General features: G+C 41.4%; 1 protein-coding gene and 1 long non-coding RNA gene across 17 annotated transcripts in view; both read right to left on the bottom strand.

Annotated features, from left to right (window-relative positions):
• Window positions 1-2,377, bottom strand: part of LOC140913166 (uncharacterized) — a 32,551-nt gene extending 30,174 nt beyond the window's left edge. For both annotated transcript variants that reach the window (XR_012159489.2, XR_012159488.2), the window contains exon 1: window positions 2,178-2,377. This is a non-coding gene — a long non-coding RNA (uncharacterized LOC140913166). The remainder of the gene's footprint in view (window positions 1-2,177) is intronic.
• RALGAPA1 (Ral GTPase activating protein catalytic subunit alpha 1) overlaps window positions 1-17,970 on the bottom strand; it is a 231,499-nt gene that overhangs the window by 41,662 nt on the left and 171,867 nt on the right. For all 15 annotated transcript variants that reach the window (XR_012159487.2, XM_073349047.2, XM_073349040.2 and 12 more), the window contains 2 exons: window positions 11,891-12,049; window positions 9,284-9,411 (listed from right to left, as the gene is read on the bottom strand). Coding sequence is in view for 14 of the 15 variants with exons in the window: in XM_073349047.2 (XP_073205148.1) it covers window positions 9,284-9,411; window positions 11,891-12,049 (287 nt within the window). In the remaining variant the exon portion in view is untranslated. The remainder of the gene's footprint in view (window positions 1-9,283; window positions 9,412-11,890; window positions 12,050-17,970) is intronic.

A 17,970-nucleotide genomic window follows, 5' to 3' on the forward strand; every position in this document is an offset into this window, starting at 1 on the left:
GACAAATGCATACATTAAACCAGTTTGCTCATAATAAAAAAACTATACAAAAATGGTTTGAACTCTTATTAGAGTTAAATGTAAAACAATTTTAACCCCACCTCTGCTCTCTAATATTTAGGTAATCTTACTTAAATGTAGAAAGTTGTACACTATGCTCGTTGCTTTGAAACTGGAATACCTGAATAAACTATTAAAAATAATCTGATATAAAATTAGCATACATACCCAATTTTTAAGGGTAAATAAATTCTTATATTTCACATGCAAAACTAACTTATTTAATCTTGAACTGGTTAGAAGATGAGGAGAGTTTTTAGTACAATTTAGTTCTGCAATAATTGTCAAATCTACCCATGACAATGTGCTAGTGAGTCTGGACAGAAAATGCATAACTGTTGTGATTTTTTGCTTGGACTTGGGAAGCAATTTCCTTCATGGCACAGTGGGAGGGACTTTGGATATCCGGCCTTCCTTTGGCACACTCAGCAGGGATCATCTGTTTGGATCACGTAGCATAAATCTACATACACAATCTCTTATGGTTAGGGATGGTGTGAATATTCACCTAAAATAACAGTATTGGAAATGCCCAGATATCTGTCTGGGGCAAAAAATCATCAACACTGAACACCTAAAATTAGCTTTGTTGTCCATTCCTCCCCATCTGTGCAGTGCCAGATGTACCTTTTTTGCCGCCCCAAGCAGTGAAGCAAAAAACAAACAGTTGCCGCAGAAGTGCCGCTGAGGAAGTAGTGCCACCCCAAGAATGGCTGAAGTGCTGCCCCTCCTGATTTGCTGCCCTAGGCACCAGCTTCCTTAGCTGGTGCCTAGAGCCGGCCCTGCATCTGTGGTAGGGGAGAGTCAGAGATGTACATTTTACCCCATGCCCTAAACTACATTGTACTTCTGAAATCCCACAGCCAAATCTTGGATGCTCTGGGTTTTCAGAAATATGGTGCAATATGATGAGTGTCCTAGAGGTGTAAGGTAGTTTGAACAAAACTGCAGCAGCAAAATTCAGTGCAGGGGCAACGACAAGAGGATGTATATTTCCCCATTTTCAGGAGAGGCCACAGTGATCAGTGGTAGCCTGCAAAGCTATCCCTAGGGTATGACGAATGGGGGCAACCGCCCCGAGCTCTGCGCTTTGGGAGTCCCCGTGCTTCCCGAGGAAGCGGGAGGGGAGGCAGGCAGGGAGGAGCCACCCCTACCAACCTACCAATCTCCCACTCCCCCCAGCACCTCCGGCCTGCCGACAGGCCCCACTGATCAGCCCTTCCCCTTCCTCCCGGTGCCTACAGCTGATCAACTGTTTCGCGGCATTAGGAGGCACTGGGGGGGAGGGAGCAAGGGTGAGACGGGGCAGGGGCCTTGGGGAATGGGTGGAGTGGGGGCAGGACCTGGGCAGAACTGGGGGGAGTTCCCCCCAGCAGACAGCAACTCGCACCTATGTCCCGGGCCCCACACCTCCCTAGGGACAGCCCTGGTAGCCTGGAAACTCTTCTGTCACTATTTGGGGATATATATATTATATATATGTGTGAGAGAGAGAGAGAGCGCGCGCACGCACGCAAGCAGCGCTTATGACATTTATATTGGGTATTCAACGACTGATGCAAAATATATGATATTAATTGAATACAAAATGCTGATATTTTTCTTTCCTAGACTTGAGAAATACGGTGGTTGGGGTAGGAGGAAAAAAGAAACTGGCATTAGTGAACCAGTTTCCTGCCTTCTACTTTTATATTTCTATGTTAGCAGTACCCATGTTTATGAAGAAACCTATGATTAGAATTGTGAATAATAAGCAATTCCAGATCATATAAGACAAAAAACCTCAGATTATTGCAAGTTGTACTTAAAGTTGTTCAATTCGTGAATTAAAAATACAACACGCAGAAAAAAATAAAGTGCTCTAATATATATTTGTTAAAAGGTTATTGAAGATACTAATTTAAGACCCATTATTCCCCCTACTTTGGTTTCTCTGGCATAGAGGAGTTTCCTGTGTTGTGTCATGGCCTAAACGCACAGATTTCTCATTATCCAACTAAGTCAAGGCAATCCAATGTTGTCTATGTTCAGCTCTCTGTAGTCTCCTGACAGAATGGCTCCTCATGGAGCCGGATTCACAGTCCAAAGGAAGAACCTCAAACTCAGTCTGCAATTACCTGAACCATTTTGCACAGAAGTATGCCATGTTGTGTAGCTGGCTACTTCGCTCACCAGCTCCCAATCCGTGGATTTAGATTGCTGCAGAGATTCTGCAGGATCTAGGAAAAAGGAGAGAGCATCCTGTGGAGCTTGCACGAACCCAGTGGTTCTCAAAAACTTTAGCTACCCGAGGACCCCCATTTTGATTTAAATTTTTTTGCAGACCCCAAGACCCCTGCTCAGCCCCAGGCCCCACCTCCACCCCCCCTCTTCCCCCAAAACTCCACCCCCACCCCACCTCTTCCTGCTCCTGCTCCACCCCTGCTCCTCCTGTTCCCCACCTCTTTCCACCCCATCCCCCAAGTGCACCCCATCCTCCTGCACACCGGGGAACAGCTGTTCTGCAGCATGCAGGAGGCGCTGGGAGGAAGGGAGAGGAGCTGATCCTTGGTGGCCCCGGACATGATTCCACCCACTTCCCTAAGTGCACCTCCTTCCCAGCACCTCCTGCATGCCGCTGAACAGCTGTTCCCCGGCGTGCAGGAGGCGCTGGGAGAGAGAGGGAGGAGTTGATCAGCAGGGCCTGCAGACCCCCTGGAGTACTCTCATGGACCCCAGTTTGAGAAACGCTGCACTAACCTTGATCTGTTGGTTTCAGTTCCACTTGTGGAAGCAGAAGAGCTCTTAGTCACTATTTTCTCCCCCCAGACATTTTTCCAGAGCTTGAGAATCTTTTATTTTTATATTCTGATTTAAAAATACACATCTTAGAAGTGACAAGATTAAAAAGAATTGGCTGTAGAAAGCAAAAAAGGATAACATTGCTCTCTAATACTTTTACTTTAGTAATAAAGACAATTAAAGTATCAAGTTCGGTGGAAGAGGAATACCTCTATGAGCCACTAACGTTCATTTGGTATAATACCCTTCAGTTCACTGTTCAAATAACTACCTTAAGGTTATTTTTTAAATCTCCCTTCTGACTATTCACAAATCACAACCTGAAAACTTAACAGATCAATATGAACTTTTCTTAATTAAATGAAAAAAATCTGCCCCAGAACTTGAATGGTACAAAATTTCTCAGTTTACGATATATTGTTACTTCACACCATTTTTAATTTTAAGATAAAAATAAGATGGAATTTCAAACATGGAAAGATTATCTGAAGGCAGATGTTAGTCTAAGAGGCACAACAAATATGAGCTCTGTTTTCCTGTAAAGCCCTCTTCTGGGCAAATCAGTAGAAAGCACATCAAATAAATCAAGTAAGCCCCTCTTCATTAGAGGTTTGAATTTTACAAGTAACTTCAAAGTATTTTCAACCTTTAAGTGAAACCTCAGAACATTATCTCATGAATAAAACAAGTGATGGAAACTATAAAGACTCAAAATGAATATGAAAAACAAAAGATGTAGGGAGAAGAGTAATGTGTTGGTGTACAAGGAAGATTTTTTCCATTCTCATTAAAACAAATATGTTGAAAGGCTAAAGGTTTGAGAACAATGTTTCAACTACTAACTCTTCAGGAATATACTATAAAGAAAATGTAAGACCAGTTAGTGTCCAGGCAGAAACCAGGTGTTTATAAATAGAAAGGCTAGGAAACACTATTTTCCTAACTATTTAGCAACCCTGCTTTATATATCTTAGTTTATTGATATTGTCTCCTTTTCCTTTAAATTTTAGGCAGAATTCTTAATGGACATTAGCCCACATTACAAAATCTCCAAAAACATTTTTCATGGATTGTCACTTTCTCCTAGCAGAGAGCTGCAAGAGCAAGATCATGTTATAGTTCAAGACCTATATGCACTGGCAGAATGGTGTGGAAAGATTCATACAGTGCCTATTTCCAACACACTTAGAGTTGCTAGCACTGCAAGCCTCTTACGAAAAAGTTTATCAAAGTAAACAAATTATTTATATTGAATGGCAAAGTTTTTGAGTCAAGAATAGAACTACCCCCTTTTCTGTAAACCTACATGCATGTTTTCTGAAACGTTTTCTCCATGAAAGCTTATTTTTAAAAAATGGAGGCTCCCACCTTTCCTCTTCTAAGCAAGCAGGTGAGTTATGGGCTAACTCAGCAATCCAACAGCATTACATGTACTACCCCACGGATATAAAGATCCTAGATTGATCATTTGCTCTGATGGTGGCCGTAGCATACTAACAGTATGCTTAGCTGTTGGAGAGAGAGTGCCTTTCATTATTTTGCCAGCAACTCTTTTGGTGGGTCCAAGAATGGCATTAGTGGCACTAGAAGGTGCTATAACAAGTCTTACTTATCCAAAAGACTGACTTTTTGACACAAGGATTTGTGGAGTGGGCAATAAAGCATGGAAATTCAGGGAACCAAGGATTTTTGAGATCTAAGAAATTGAGGGGGATTGAGGGAACAACTGTAAAATAAGATTCTAAATTCCTGATTGACCCAAAATGAGATTTTTAAAGGCTTCTGTATTGGTACTATGAATTAGAACAAACATCCTCTGACTTTACCAAATTCAGATTAGCTCACTGAACTGTATGGAAATCCCTGATCACATATTCTCACTAAAAATCCACAAATGAGCAAGACCACTTAATATCATCACATTCTATGTACTGAACCTACCTACTGATAGGAAAATCAGAAATGGTGGAGAGTTTGAACATTCCATTGTTCATGAGACATAAGCTGAACACCAGAAGAAAAAATGATCTACACTTGTATCATGCAAATACTGAAGCCAGGTGGACTGAGAGCATCTTGCTGGGCTGAGGGGTTAGCGGGTGGTGTCTCCTGCAGGTGCTGCTGCCGCTGGCACCTTGCACACTGGAAGGCAGATACATTAGTCCTAGAATATTAAAGGCCCTCTTCCCTACTAGCTGAGAAGGGGCTACCTCAGGTCAATTAGGGACACCCGAGTCCAATTAAGGGCTGCCTGAGACCATTTAAAACCCCTCCTTTGGTGAGAGAAAGGGGGAAGAGAGAGAAGCAAGCTCCTTCCAGGCTAGTGGCAGCAGAGAAATAAGCTGCTCCAGGAGAGGCTGTGCTCCTTCTCATATGGGAAACAGCCAAATCTGAGTGCCTGCTAGGGGAAGGACTGACACCCCAAGACAACCAGCAGGACGACACCCTGCACCAGTGAGGAGACAGCGAAAGGTGCCCCCCTGAGTTTTTGTGTTTATGAGACTGTTTCCTTTTTGTTTGGTGGAGGATCACCCCCTCAGGCTGACGCTGAGGCCTATCCTGAAAATGTGACCAAAGGAGCACAGAAGGGGGAAGGCAAACCCTGCCCTGAGTGGGGCTGATTATCTGAGGACCCACCAACACCAGAAGGGGAAATGCTAAGTCTGGCGAGACGAAGGACGTGCCATGCCACACTGACCCAAGATTGTCTCTCTAATCCTGAGACCAACACAGCTATAACAATACTGTAAATTACAATGGTAGTTATTTATAGACTGTGCTCAAGTCACCTCTTAATCTTTTCTTGAAGCTGAATAGACTACTGAGCTCCTGTAGTTTCTCACTACAAACATTTTCCAGACCCTGAATCATTCTTGTAGCTCTTTTCTGAACCCTTCCCAGTTCTTAAAAAAAATAAATAATTTTTTTTAAGTGTGGACACCAGAACTGGAGACAGTATTCTAGTAATAGTCTCATAAATGCCACATACAAAGGTAGTACCAGCTTCCAGCTCTTGCTTGATATTCCTGTGATTACACATTTAAGGATCATGTTCATGCTCTTAGTTACAGCACTATCCTGGGAATTCCTGTATAGTTGGTTATCTTCCAATAGAATAGCAAAAACATTTTCAAGGGTGATATCTATAATAAAATTCCAATTGCAAAGCAGTTACAGAAATCTACACACACACACGCGAGAGCCATAACATTTTGAAACAGTAAAACACAAAGTTAATGAAATCAAACTACATGCACCTAGACAGCGACACCAGACTCTTCCCTTCAGTCACCATTACTCTTTCAGGTTCCAATCCTGCAAAGAGTTGCAGATAGTAAGTAGTCCCAGCAAGCATGTATGTGGTTGAATAACTGGGGCTCTCGAGATCTCCACCTTGGCTTTTTATATCACTAAAAAGCCCCTTCCGGAGACGGAGAAGTACACAGCTGGGTATCACGTGACCAACAGTAATCCAAAAATGTCTTCCAGGTAGCATATACTACATACTGAATGATGGCATGGCATGGTGGGATGAATATCAGACTGGAGTCAGACTCCTGTGTTCTAATCATGGCTTTGAAATCAACTACTACAGTGGTTTTGAACAACTTTACCCTCTCTCAATTTCTCCAGCTTCAAAAAGGAGAGAATACTCAACTACAGGGCACAGCTGCCAACTTTCACGTGGTAAATAAGCACCCCGACTTTCACAATAAGCCAAAAATCAAGCAAACCCCATTTCAAAACAAGGCCAAAACAAGCCAATCCCTAAGAACCCCAACACTCTATATGACTAGATCCCCCCAGCGTGCAGTCTGGGCCTGTGGTGAGCCTGCTGTGCACCTGTGAATCTCTCCCCCGCTTTGCCCCCACTTTCCCATGTTTGCCAGGAGCGGAGCAAAAAAACAAGCAACAAGCTACAAGCCACGCAAGCAAAACCTACAAGCCAAAAAGTAGCCAACAAGCAACTCACAAGCCAATTAAGCCAAAACCAAGCCCAATTTCTGCATTTTTTTTTGCAGATTAGGCATGTCTGCTACAGGGTTTGAAGAATGTCTCTGACACTCATTTGCCAGAACACTCATCTAATCTGTCATGACTTGTCCCCTCAAAACCCAGTCTAATTTAATTACTATTGCCCCATCTTCAGTGTCATTAATAAACCACAATGCTGCTCACAATTAAATCTGCCCCTCCTGTCCAAATAAACAAACAAAAATAAATAAATAAAAATCAATTTGGTTCCTGCTACTTCTTTGTAGGGTTCTGTTGTGCTGCAACTGCCCCACTGCTGGACATTCAGAAGGTCCTTGACGTATCATAAACCTCTCCACCTGGGCCCTCTGTTCCTCCCTCCTGTTTACCCTCTGAAAAGTCAAGGCTCCAACTACTCTGGTCTCTTTCATCCTCTCCCCTCCTAAAAATGGACTAGTATGCCTGAGCCACTGTACTCCCTCTTTCTCCTTTTCCCTCCTTCTAAAGGAGCAGCAACAGGGCTATTCTGTCCTCCTCTTCTCCACAGGAGCAGGCAGGGGATTCACAGCCCAATTCACCAGGGCAAACATTTTATTCATCCTGAGAAGGAAGATATTTGAAGCCCTGCTGACATCCTTCACAGAGGTATCATGAAGATTAGATAATGCAAGTGTTTGCATTTACAGTAGTTAAAAACTTTTATCGTCAAAGTATTATGAAGAGCAGTGAACACAACACATAATCTGAGCATAGGCAGATGACAACTCACACTATGTCACCAATTAATAATGCAGTCATTTAAAACTGGTACCCAGTACAGTACATTGACACTTAATGTGCATGCTAAATGGGGTCACAAATTCCAACAACATACAGAGGATATCTTTCATACCAAAGCAATGCTAATGATTTAAAATGATAAATGTCCATATTTTAATGATGACCACTGTATATAATAATGATGTATGATAATATGTAGATAAGCAACTACAATTAGGAGCACAGAATCTGCAATCTTTGCAGGAGTTCTTGCAGTATATACAACCTTCAGGTCCTGGACAAATTCAGGGCACAGAATTTAAAACCTGCAGATTACATCTCTGGGATTTGTTGCATGCAAAAGTACTCCTCACAAAAGCTCAGATACACTGCTACTTTGCATAGCACATAGAAGGTTATTTCAAGGCAAGTAACTTTCAACTGTCCACCCTGCATGGTTCAGTACACACATAAACCCCAGATCTTTTTGAGGTCAAATGACGGCAACACATTTGAAATTCCGAGTCCAAGCCACTTTGAGAGAGAGCCAAAAAACAAAAACAAAAAAAACCCATCAAACAAAAATTCAAACACAAAACTCAGACCTCTCCAAAAGTGAAATAATGGTGCATCTGCATATCTGTCAACAAAAAGAGACTGCAGAAATGTCATTAAATGTGATCAATGTGATACCATCATCCATCTATAAATCTATATCATCATATCAAATGGGACAATAAAAGCAAAATTACACAACTACTACAAAGTCAATTTCTGAAAGAATACAGAACATTTAAGTAATAGTCTATCGGCTGACAAACGCAAGGCAATAAATCTACACTGCAGGTAGAAGTTAACATACAGAGTTGAAAAAAAATCTTAATTCCAATTTAACTCTCCTGTTCATTACTTAAAATAGATACAAGAGCATACATTTACTTGGTCAAAAACATAATAGGAGAAGTCAATCTTAGAAAGGGGAGAAATGTAAAAAGCAACAAACCATTTACTATGTAATGATATATATGGATAAAAGTATGTAGCTATATTACATCAAGTGGTATTAATTTTTTTCTTTTCTTAAAGTGGACTAGTTTACCTCATGTTTTTATTTTCACTTCATGCTGTTCTGTAATTTTATTTTCTTGGGAGCGCCTAGTTCTGAAGTTTACAGAAATATAAAATTCTAACAGGAAAAGGCTATAAACTTTTCAGGCATCTCTATAAAGACATGCCTATGTAACTCTGATGATGGCCTGGTGCTCTTAACTGTATTATACAACTATGTATCGGGTACCACAATAATCAAGCTAATAAGCAGCAATAATAGAAAGTAATTTTTCTCTTTTTGAAACAAAAACAATCCTACTGGGATTGAAAAACAAAATTACACAATGTTAATGAATAAATATCTACTTTCACTAAAGGAAAAAGCTGCTAATAATACCACAAATCAGCTATTTTTGGAAAAATCTGTATATGAAATGGACTTGTATGTGAAACCATCATTCCTTATTTAAAAGCACAAAAGGGTCTTCATTTGGGCAATTTTAAAGCATTAATATGAAGTTTCTTAAAAAATATCAGTTTAAAATATATTCCCTGAATTAAGTTGATAGAAATCTAAGATTTAAACAAAAACATGAGAAAAATGTCTTTAGCCCTAAAAAGTCAATGTATGTGAAAACTGTACAGGTGAAAAGGATACAAGTTTTGGTATAATGGAATCAGTGATTTCAGCGCTCGGCTTGCATTTATAGCTGTTGCACGAACCATAATCGGAAGAATTTTTCCATTAACAATAGCGCCATCGAAGAGTGGACCAAAGAATGGAACCTGAATCAGAAATTAATAAATTCAACCCTAATATGAAATCTCTGCTATAACAATTGGAAATCAACATTAACAATGAGAGCGCATCATTTTTTCCCCTCCTCCTCATCTCTGGTTAATCAGAACAATTATTTGTGATAGACGTATTATTTCATGAAAATACACAGCCATATAACTACATGATATCCTTGGTAACAGGTAATTTTTCTGCACATTCTGTTTTAAGTAACCATTTGAATATTGTGTCTCATACAGGCTTATTTTCAACACTTTCTGCCAAAAGCCTAATAGTACGTCATGTATGTGACACTTGTGAAGTTCAAAGGCTAGGTGAGGGGAAATGACTACCCACTTTAAAAACAATTACATTTTCAGATACAGCATGCATCTATAGCGTGGAACCATCTAAATGTGCACATAACGGTCATCTGACTATTCTTAGATCTTCATCCACCACTCTTTCCCCCCATTCGTTGCTCTCATTTTTTATATCACATCTATAATTAGACCTGTATGCTTTTTGAAGCAAAAACCACACATGAAATCTTGATCCCCCACTGAAGTCAATGGGAGTTTTGCTGTTGATTTGAAAAGGGCAAGGATTTTACCTCCATGTCTACTTTGTGTGCGTAATGTATTTTAGCACACTTTGGGAGCCAAGTACCTGAATAATAAAATCAGTCTGAATGCTTTTTGCTTATATGTTAAACAAATTGAAAATAAAAAAGTATGATTACAGGTGGAAGGCCTGATTCCCTATTTGCTCTCATGTGTTTCCTTCACTGCAGTATTAATTATGATAACTTCATGTGAAACTCACTGATGTCAAATCTTGCATTTGTGTGTACATGATGAATTGATACATGGCTAACTATCAGATATGTCTGCAAATTCAGGAGTTGCATACACAAACTTATAAGCACAGTTTTAGAAGTTAGGCTGAGACTAGCAGAAAGTTTGATCCTTAATATAGGTATATCCCCAAAAGTCCACAGAATTATCTGGCTCTAATATTTTGACATCGTATTTTTCACTGACCAGTTAGCATCTGGGACTCTCCCATCACTCTGGATCAGCTGTGTGTGGACCTCTGGGGATCTGTGGAGCACTTGCTGGTGTTTCACAGATAGAGGGCTTGTTACACAATACTGGGTCTCTACTTTGTTTTTAGCTACTAAATAGCATCAAAAAAGTAAAAATATACGAAATACCTTCCTTTTTGCATATGTAAACAATTGCTGTAGTTACCACCACAAGGATTTTATATGACTACAAAAAGGAAGAGAAGTTGTCTATATGGTGGTCATGAAGGGGAGAGGTACCCAATAGGCAATCTGCTAAAATGTGATCCATTCTACAAAAGAGTTTTAGTTCACTATTTTTGCCATTACTCTTGCCATTACTCAATTTTGAGAATCTTGAAGTTATCTAGTTTGATTGGTGAAGTCATTCATTTTCCATGTAATGGAAGATGCTATTAGAACGGGATGTTCCCTTCTTAGTTAAAGCAATTAAAATAATAATAAAACATGGCAATAATGCAACCCCTCATACTTTCTAGTAAGAAAAAAATGTAGTTTTAATTAAAATGTGTGCTTCCTTGGTAGTACCATACCATTTATGGCATTAGTGTTATACTGAATGCCATATGAATGCCACTACCATGCCACATTCAGTGCCATATGGTTGACTTCCCATTTCTCTCATGTAGTGTATTAATATTTATAGTAAACAAAATCCAGTGTAGTGAAATATAAATCTGTAAATCCATGCCACTGCCATCACACCTATGAATTAAGCGATCCAACCATTCATTGCTGCTTCTATTCCAACAGCTGCTCAATCCACATTGAATGGTTGATCTGGTGCCGTTAAAGAGTACTGCTATGAGAAAGACAGGGAGGCAACCACACTAAGTCCCCAGTTCAACAAAATATTTAAGCATATGCCTTACTTTAAGCAAGGCAAATAGTCCCATTAAAGCTAAAATGCTTAAATACCTTTCTGGGCCTGAATTCCTGTGTGGCAGTCTAAAGGAAAGGTAGAAATGGCTGAGAGAGTAAGGCAAGGAAACCGGTAATAGTGAATGGAGCAAGGAGGAAGAGGTAGCCAGCTCAGGACAGATCTAGGATTTGGATTCATGTGCTAATACAATACAATAAAAATCTAACAAACCAGACTAATTTAATTTAATCTAATCTCAGAGTTAAAGTGACTACATAAAATACTCTAACCTTTGTTCTTGCAGTTTATATTAGTTATCAGAACTGCTTGATGGGATTATGGCCCTTTTGTTCACAGTTGCTTATTTTCCTCTCTACACTGCACCCAGTATACATGACTTCTATCTTGTAGCTATTACTACTGTCATTATTAAAGGAGGATTACCTTGTTGGATTAATATATCACACCATAAAAAACAGCAACATATCTAGACAACCCAAAAGTTAGTCAACACATGAGGGAAAACAAAAAATTTTACCTCTGGTTTTTTCATGATCTGGATACTGAACATGTGGTTTTTCATTGGATAGATAACAATAAGAACATCACCGAATTCTGTAGGAATTATTCCTCTTCTGTAGTCTCGAGTATGCTCTGACCAGACAATGTGCACTTCATCATTTCCTAAATGTCTTAGCTGGAAAAAGAAGGGAAAAACAAAATTATTTTTAACAGCTGAGTACACAGTACTGCAGCTGTACAGATATAGCCAAGGCTTGTATTCCAAATGACAATGAACTGAAGAAGAATTTGTGGGGTGCAGAGAGAGGACACATCCAAACCACATTGCAATGTCCCTGATTTAAATGCAAGTCAAAGCAAACATTCACAATTAGGTCTGTGTTTAGTATGTTGATGTTAGGTATGACTTTTTTAAAATGAACAGCTGTGACAATATAGAATATTTCCAAGTTAAATCTACTATTTTCCCTAATAAAATTGGTAGAAGATGCTTAGTGGCTTGTATTTGATTTACCAAAATACCTTCAATCCTCACACCAAGATTAATAGGGACTAAGTTTGTAAGTGTGAAACCTTTCTATATCAATTCTCAAAGCAGTTTGAATGCATCTGTGGCTACAAGATTTGTATTTGAGGAATTTGGAACTTTGCTCCTCTTGTCAGAGTGGAAATGGGCTACCATCAAATAAAATAATCATAGAGAAGAATGTAATCTGGATTTTCCATGGCCCCAAAACCACTGAAACTAAGTATGTATTTTTTCTTGAAACCTGAATACCTTTGCAAATTTTCAATGGCCAGAAGTTTTGTGATAAACAACTTATTCAAAATGTGCACCACTGAAATCATTCTGAACAATAATATACTAGGTCAAAAGAAATACTTTTAACTCATTTAGGGTGTGACTTTTAAAACTGGTCAAGATTGGCTGAATTCTTCCATTAAGTCAGTGGTAAACTCCCATCATCTTTCGTGAAAATAGAATTAGGCCAATGATGATCCGATGAAGTGAGCTGTAGCTCACGAAAGCTCATCTTCAAATAAATTGGTTAGTCTCTAAGGTGCCACAAGTACTCCGTTTCTTTTTGCGAATACAGAATAACACGGCTGTTACTCTGAAACTTTTGAAAATCTCAACCTTATGCTCCAAAATTCATCTTCTGTTAAAATGTATTCTTTCCTGAAAAGTCATTGCAAAAATGGCATGAGGTGGCTCCATGTTATTATTTCTCAATTGATTTCCTGATCCAATGAGTTCAGTGTACAGATAAAATGATGTTTCCTTCCACTAAGTGACAGCCCTGAAAACTCAACCTGGCATCTGAAAAAGCAAACTGCTTTCCCTCTCATACTTCATCACCAATAACAAAGGTTGTATGTGACAAATTAAGTCTCCAGTTACACATGTTCTATCCCAAAGTATTCCACAGATGACATCTCTGTTGGCCCATTGCTTTCAGTTAGCTTACACAGCATTACATGATTGGAATTTAGTAAACTATTCTGTTGATACTCAAGGAACAGAATCCAACTCACTCTTTGAACTGTGCCGGCTCTGCATTGATAATAAGAGTAAGAAGTAGTCAGCAGACACTACCCTGAAAACACACACACCCCTGTTAAATAAGAAAGGGCCTCTTTTACAGTCATTTTAAGAGCATATCTGTACTTTTATTTAAAGTAAAACCTATGCAGCATCTCTGGATAATAAACAGATACCTCTGAGTAGAGGATGATTTAACAATATAACCTACAAACCTTCTAGAATACTATTTAGGATTTACTTAAAAGGGAGTAAATTTTAGGGCCTAAACAGGTTGTTAGTGGCCTTCTTTGCATTATTACAAGTTTGTGCTGTTCTCTGTTGGTTTGTAATGGGATACAAGAGTTTTTAAAATAAAGACTCAGTGAAAAGAGACTCTCACAATTCTAGCAGACAAGGAGGATGTTCTTGTGGCCCCGTACTGTACTGAACCTACATCTCCTGAGTCTCAATTCCTGACTCAGGCACAGACTTCTTGTATGATCCTGAACAAGTCAATTCTCTCTCAGGGCCACATAAAACAGTTACTTACACTACAGTGACTGGTTCTTTGGGATGTGGTGTCCACACAGAGTTGCACTCTGATGTGTGTGTGCCCCATGCACACAAGAGGATTTTTTTTTTGTTCATGGGGGCCACACCTGCACCCTAGCACTCTTTATAACAGAGTGTATAAAGGGTCAGGTAGCTGAAAACCACATTCAGTTCCTTTAGTCAGAATCCCATAGGATCAGGACTCTGATTAGCAGGGAAGGAAGGCAGGCTATGGAATCTGTGTGAACATATCTTGAAGCAGCACAGTTACTGTAGGGTAAGCTACGGTTCTCTCTTCTTCTAGTGAGTCTCCACACAGATTCCACTCTTGGTGACCTACAAGCAATTGCCTATTGCCTGGAAGTGGATTAGAAGAGTTCTATTTGAATGAAGATTGTAAGAATGCCCTACCAAAGCTAGCATCTGATCTGGACTGCTTGTACCAGGCAATAGTGAATGGTAAATCATAGAAATGTAGGACTGGAAGGGACCTCACTAGGTCATCTAGTCCACACCCCTGCACTAAAGGTAAGACTAAGTATTATCTAGACCATCCCTGATAGCAGTTTGTCTAACCTGTTCTTAAAAATCTCTAATGACGGAGATTCCACAACCTCCCTCGGCAATTTGTTCTAGGGTTTAACTACCTTTACAGTTAGGAAGTTTTTTCTAATGCCTGACATTGCTGAAATTTAAGCCTCATCACTCCTTGTCCTGTCCTCAGCAGTTAAGGAGAACAATTTATCACCGTTTCTTTGTAACAACCTTTTATGTACTTGAACGCTGCTGTCATATCCCCTCCCCCGGGTCTGACGGGGGACAGGAGGAGTTGGATAGGTGTGGGAGTCCTGGGGGGCCTGTCAGGGAGCAGGGGTGTGGATAGGTCAGGGCAGTCAGGGGACGGGGGGGCGGGATAGGGGGTGGGGAACTGAGGCCAGGGGGTCCTGGGAAGGGGCAGTCAGGGGACAAGGAGCAGCGGAGGTTGGATGGGTTGGAGGTTCTGAGGGGGGCGGTCAGGGGGTAGGAAGTGGGAGGGGGCGGATGGGGGCGGGGGACCAGGCTGTTTGGGAGGAACAGCCTTCCATACCTGGTCCTCGATACAGTTTCGCAACCCCGACGTGGCCCTCGGGCCAAAAAGTTTGCCCACCCCTGTAATTACAGTCTGAGACCCACTTAGTCTCTGAGGTGACACGCGTTGTCCCTTAATCCTCTCAACAAATGCCATAAAGAGTAAAGGCATACACCTGAATGGCCTAGTCCTATGCAAATAAAAGGACAACGCTCTTACAACATTGAGCTTGTGGAGTTTAATTTCTTCTCGGAAAGAGAGCAGTTTATGGAAGAAAACGGGGAGATGAACGGACTGATTGATGTGAAAATTCTAAACTACCGTAGGCAGAAAAGTTGGGTGAGGACTCAGAGTGTCTCTGTCTTTGTGAAAGATCATATATGGGTGACCTGCCATGAAAGCCTAGATCTCTTCCATCTTCCTACCTGATATGATGGCTACCAGAAAAACGGTCTTCATTAACAGGTGGTAGAAAGAGCAGGTAGCATAGGCTCAAATGTGGACCCATCAGTCCTGTTAAGGTCCCAGAAAGAAGAGGATGGGAAAGCATGAGTTGAGGTCTCTTAGAAATTTCATCCATGTGGGATGTGAGAAGACTGTGTGATCGTGGGCAGACAGATTATCACAGATTGCTGCCAGGTGCATGCTTATTGAGCTGAAGGACAATCCCAATTGCTTTAGTTAAAGTAGATAGTCCAATACTGATGTAATTAAAGCTTCAATGGTGAGTTGCTGCTGAAATGCCAAAATAGAAAACTGTTTGCAATCTGGTTGAAGGTTTCTATGCTTTCTATAAGCTAAAACTTAATAGAAGAAGCTACAGCCTTTGTTCAAAGTAGTTTTCTCACCAATCTACCTTTCAGCAAGATGGCTGACCACCCGCCTACTCAGGATCACCCACAAAATCCAAAGTGCTCTGTTGCTTTGTCTTCTAGATGAAAGATAACTTGGAGTTCGTTGTCCCTCTCTTTACAGTTCAATGAAGGTTTGAAATGGATTCTTCTGAAGATTACCTCCCAAAATAAAGTTCATTCAAGTTGTGAGGAAGGCAACATGGAGTCTCCTGGTGAAGGAAGTTCCATACGGGTTTCTTGCCCTGCTGGTGTTTGCTAAAATACAAATTGATCAGTCTCCTGCAATCTCCTTCCACTACTGTCTTGATGGTTGTAAGCAGGCATGGTTGTCCCTCCATGTCTGTCTCTGAGGGATGCCACACCTCCTAACAGTCTGGTCTGCTAGAGTATGCTCAAAACAAAGAAAGGGGGAATTAGCAGTACTCAATGGGCCTTGAAGCATGGAGGGGCCGCAAACAGTCTGGGCTCTGGCCAGTGGTCAAGACAGAGCAATACTAAGTTATAAGTCCAGTCCTCAAGCAGGGTGGGGCAATAAACAATCAGGGTTCTGGCTTGCAGTCAGGCAGAGCTGTACTCCCAAACACAGTGTTTATGAGGCTCCGGCAGGGGTGAGCACCCAAACACACAGCCTATGGGGCACAGGCATAAGGAGCACAGACCTCCTGGCCTAAGGAGGGGGGAGTACTGTCACCCCATGGGTGGGATGGCAGGAGTAGGGGGACTTGGGCCCACCCAACTTCACCGAGTCCCAGCCCAGGGCCCTAACAGTTGCTGAGTGGTCTGCCACTGGATCAACGGGGAATCCACCTGCAACATGCTGACTGTGTTTCCGGTGGCACCACAGACAGATGGTAGTCTGGTTCCCCATAGCTGCTTCCTACTCTCCCCCCAGGGTGTACCTGCATCCAGGGGTCATCATCACTCTCTCCAGGATATATTGCCAAGGATAGCAGTAACAGCTCCTCAGTGTTGGGAGTGGCAGGGCTCTTTGGAAGGTTGGGCTGGTACTTGGGGCAACAGGAGTTCTCCTTAGCACCCCGCTCCAGCAGTGGGGAAGAAGCATCTGTCTCCCTCAGCAGCTCCCTCCCAACTGAGCTGCTGAGCCAGCCTTTTATACTTCCTCTTTCTGTCCTGCCCCTCTGCTTCCACCCACCAAGCAGCTTGCGGCGTTCCCTCCGCGTCCGCCTCGAGGGAGGCCACACCTCCTTGCTACAATGGTCCTATTTACCTATTATGTAATCTGCATTCCCATTGTCTCTGAGTGTACCTTAGAGATGCCTTCCAGGTGGCAGAACCACATTCCGTTGTCTATGGTGGAGTAACTTCAGCCCGGCCTGGCAGACACACTTGGATAACAATTTCCAATATTTTTGTAATTTTGAATTTGTCCTATGTACATATACCACACAAGATATTAATGATCAGTATGTTATTAGCTTTCTATTGATATCTGACGTGACACCTTTTAGATACAAGTTATGCCAGTACTGAGTTGGGGTACATTAACTAGTCAGATCAGCTGAAACTCACTACCATATACCAATGAGCCCCTTGTCCTCGTGCACTGGGATGCTGTCAGGGTCACAAGGAGTCTCTGAAGAGGAATGGAGCAGACTAAAACTGGATGGGATACCCCATGCTGATTCTCTTGAGGACTAACAGTCCACAGTTATTCCAGTTCAAGCCTACTGGAATTATGAAAGACAGTTACAAAAAGATGACTTGGAAGTGGATCCCACAGTGTTCCAGCCAAATTCTCGATATGAGAGTCAAAACTGGATCTTGCCTGGGGCCTTAGATTGTGGGGCAAGCCAAAGACAAGGCAGAGGGTCACCTCAAGTGAAATCATTAACTTTCTTAGGGGCTCCGGGGACCATTTCTGTGGCTAATATTGAGACAGTAGTCTCCGTCTTAAAATGGTTGTTTGCCTTTGATGTTTCCTCTTTGGGGCTGTGACATATAGCCCTAAGGACCTTATGAATGTCCTGGAGTCTTTTAGTATATGGAGTGCTTCATCCATGCCACTATTAAAGAGCTCACTGCCCTCAAACGGGTGGTCTCCTATAATCGCTTGGACCTCCCTCCAAGACCGTTGC

The sequence above is a fragment of the Lepidochelys kempii genome, chromosome 6 (genome assembly GCF_965140285.1).
Source record: "Lepidochelys kempii isolate rLepKem1 chromosome 6, rLepKem1.hap1, whole genome shotgun sequence".
Taxonomy (NCBI): Eukaryota; Metazoa; Chordata; order Testudines; family Cheloniidae; genus Lepidochelys; species Lepidochelys kempii.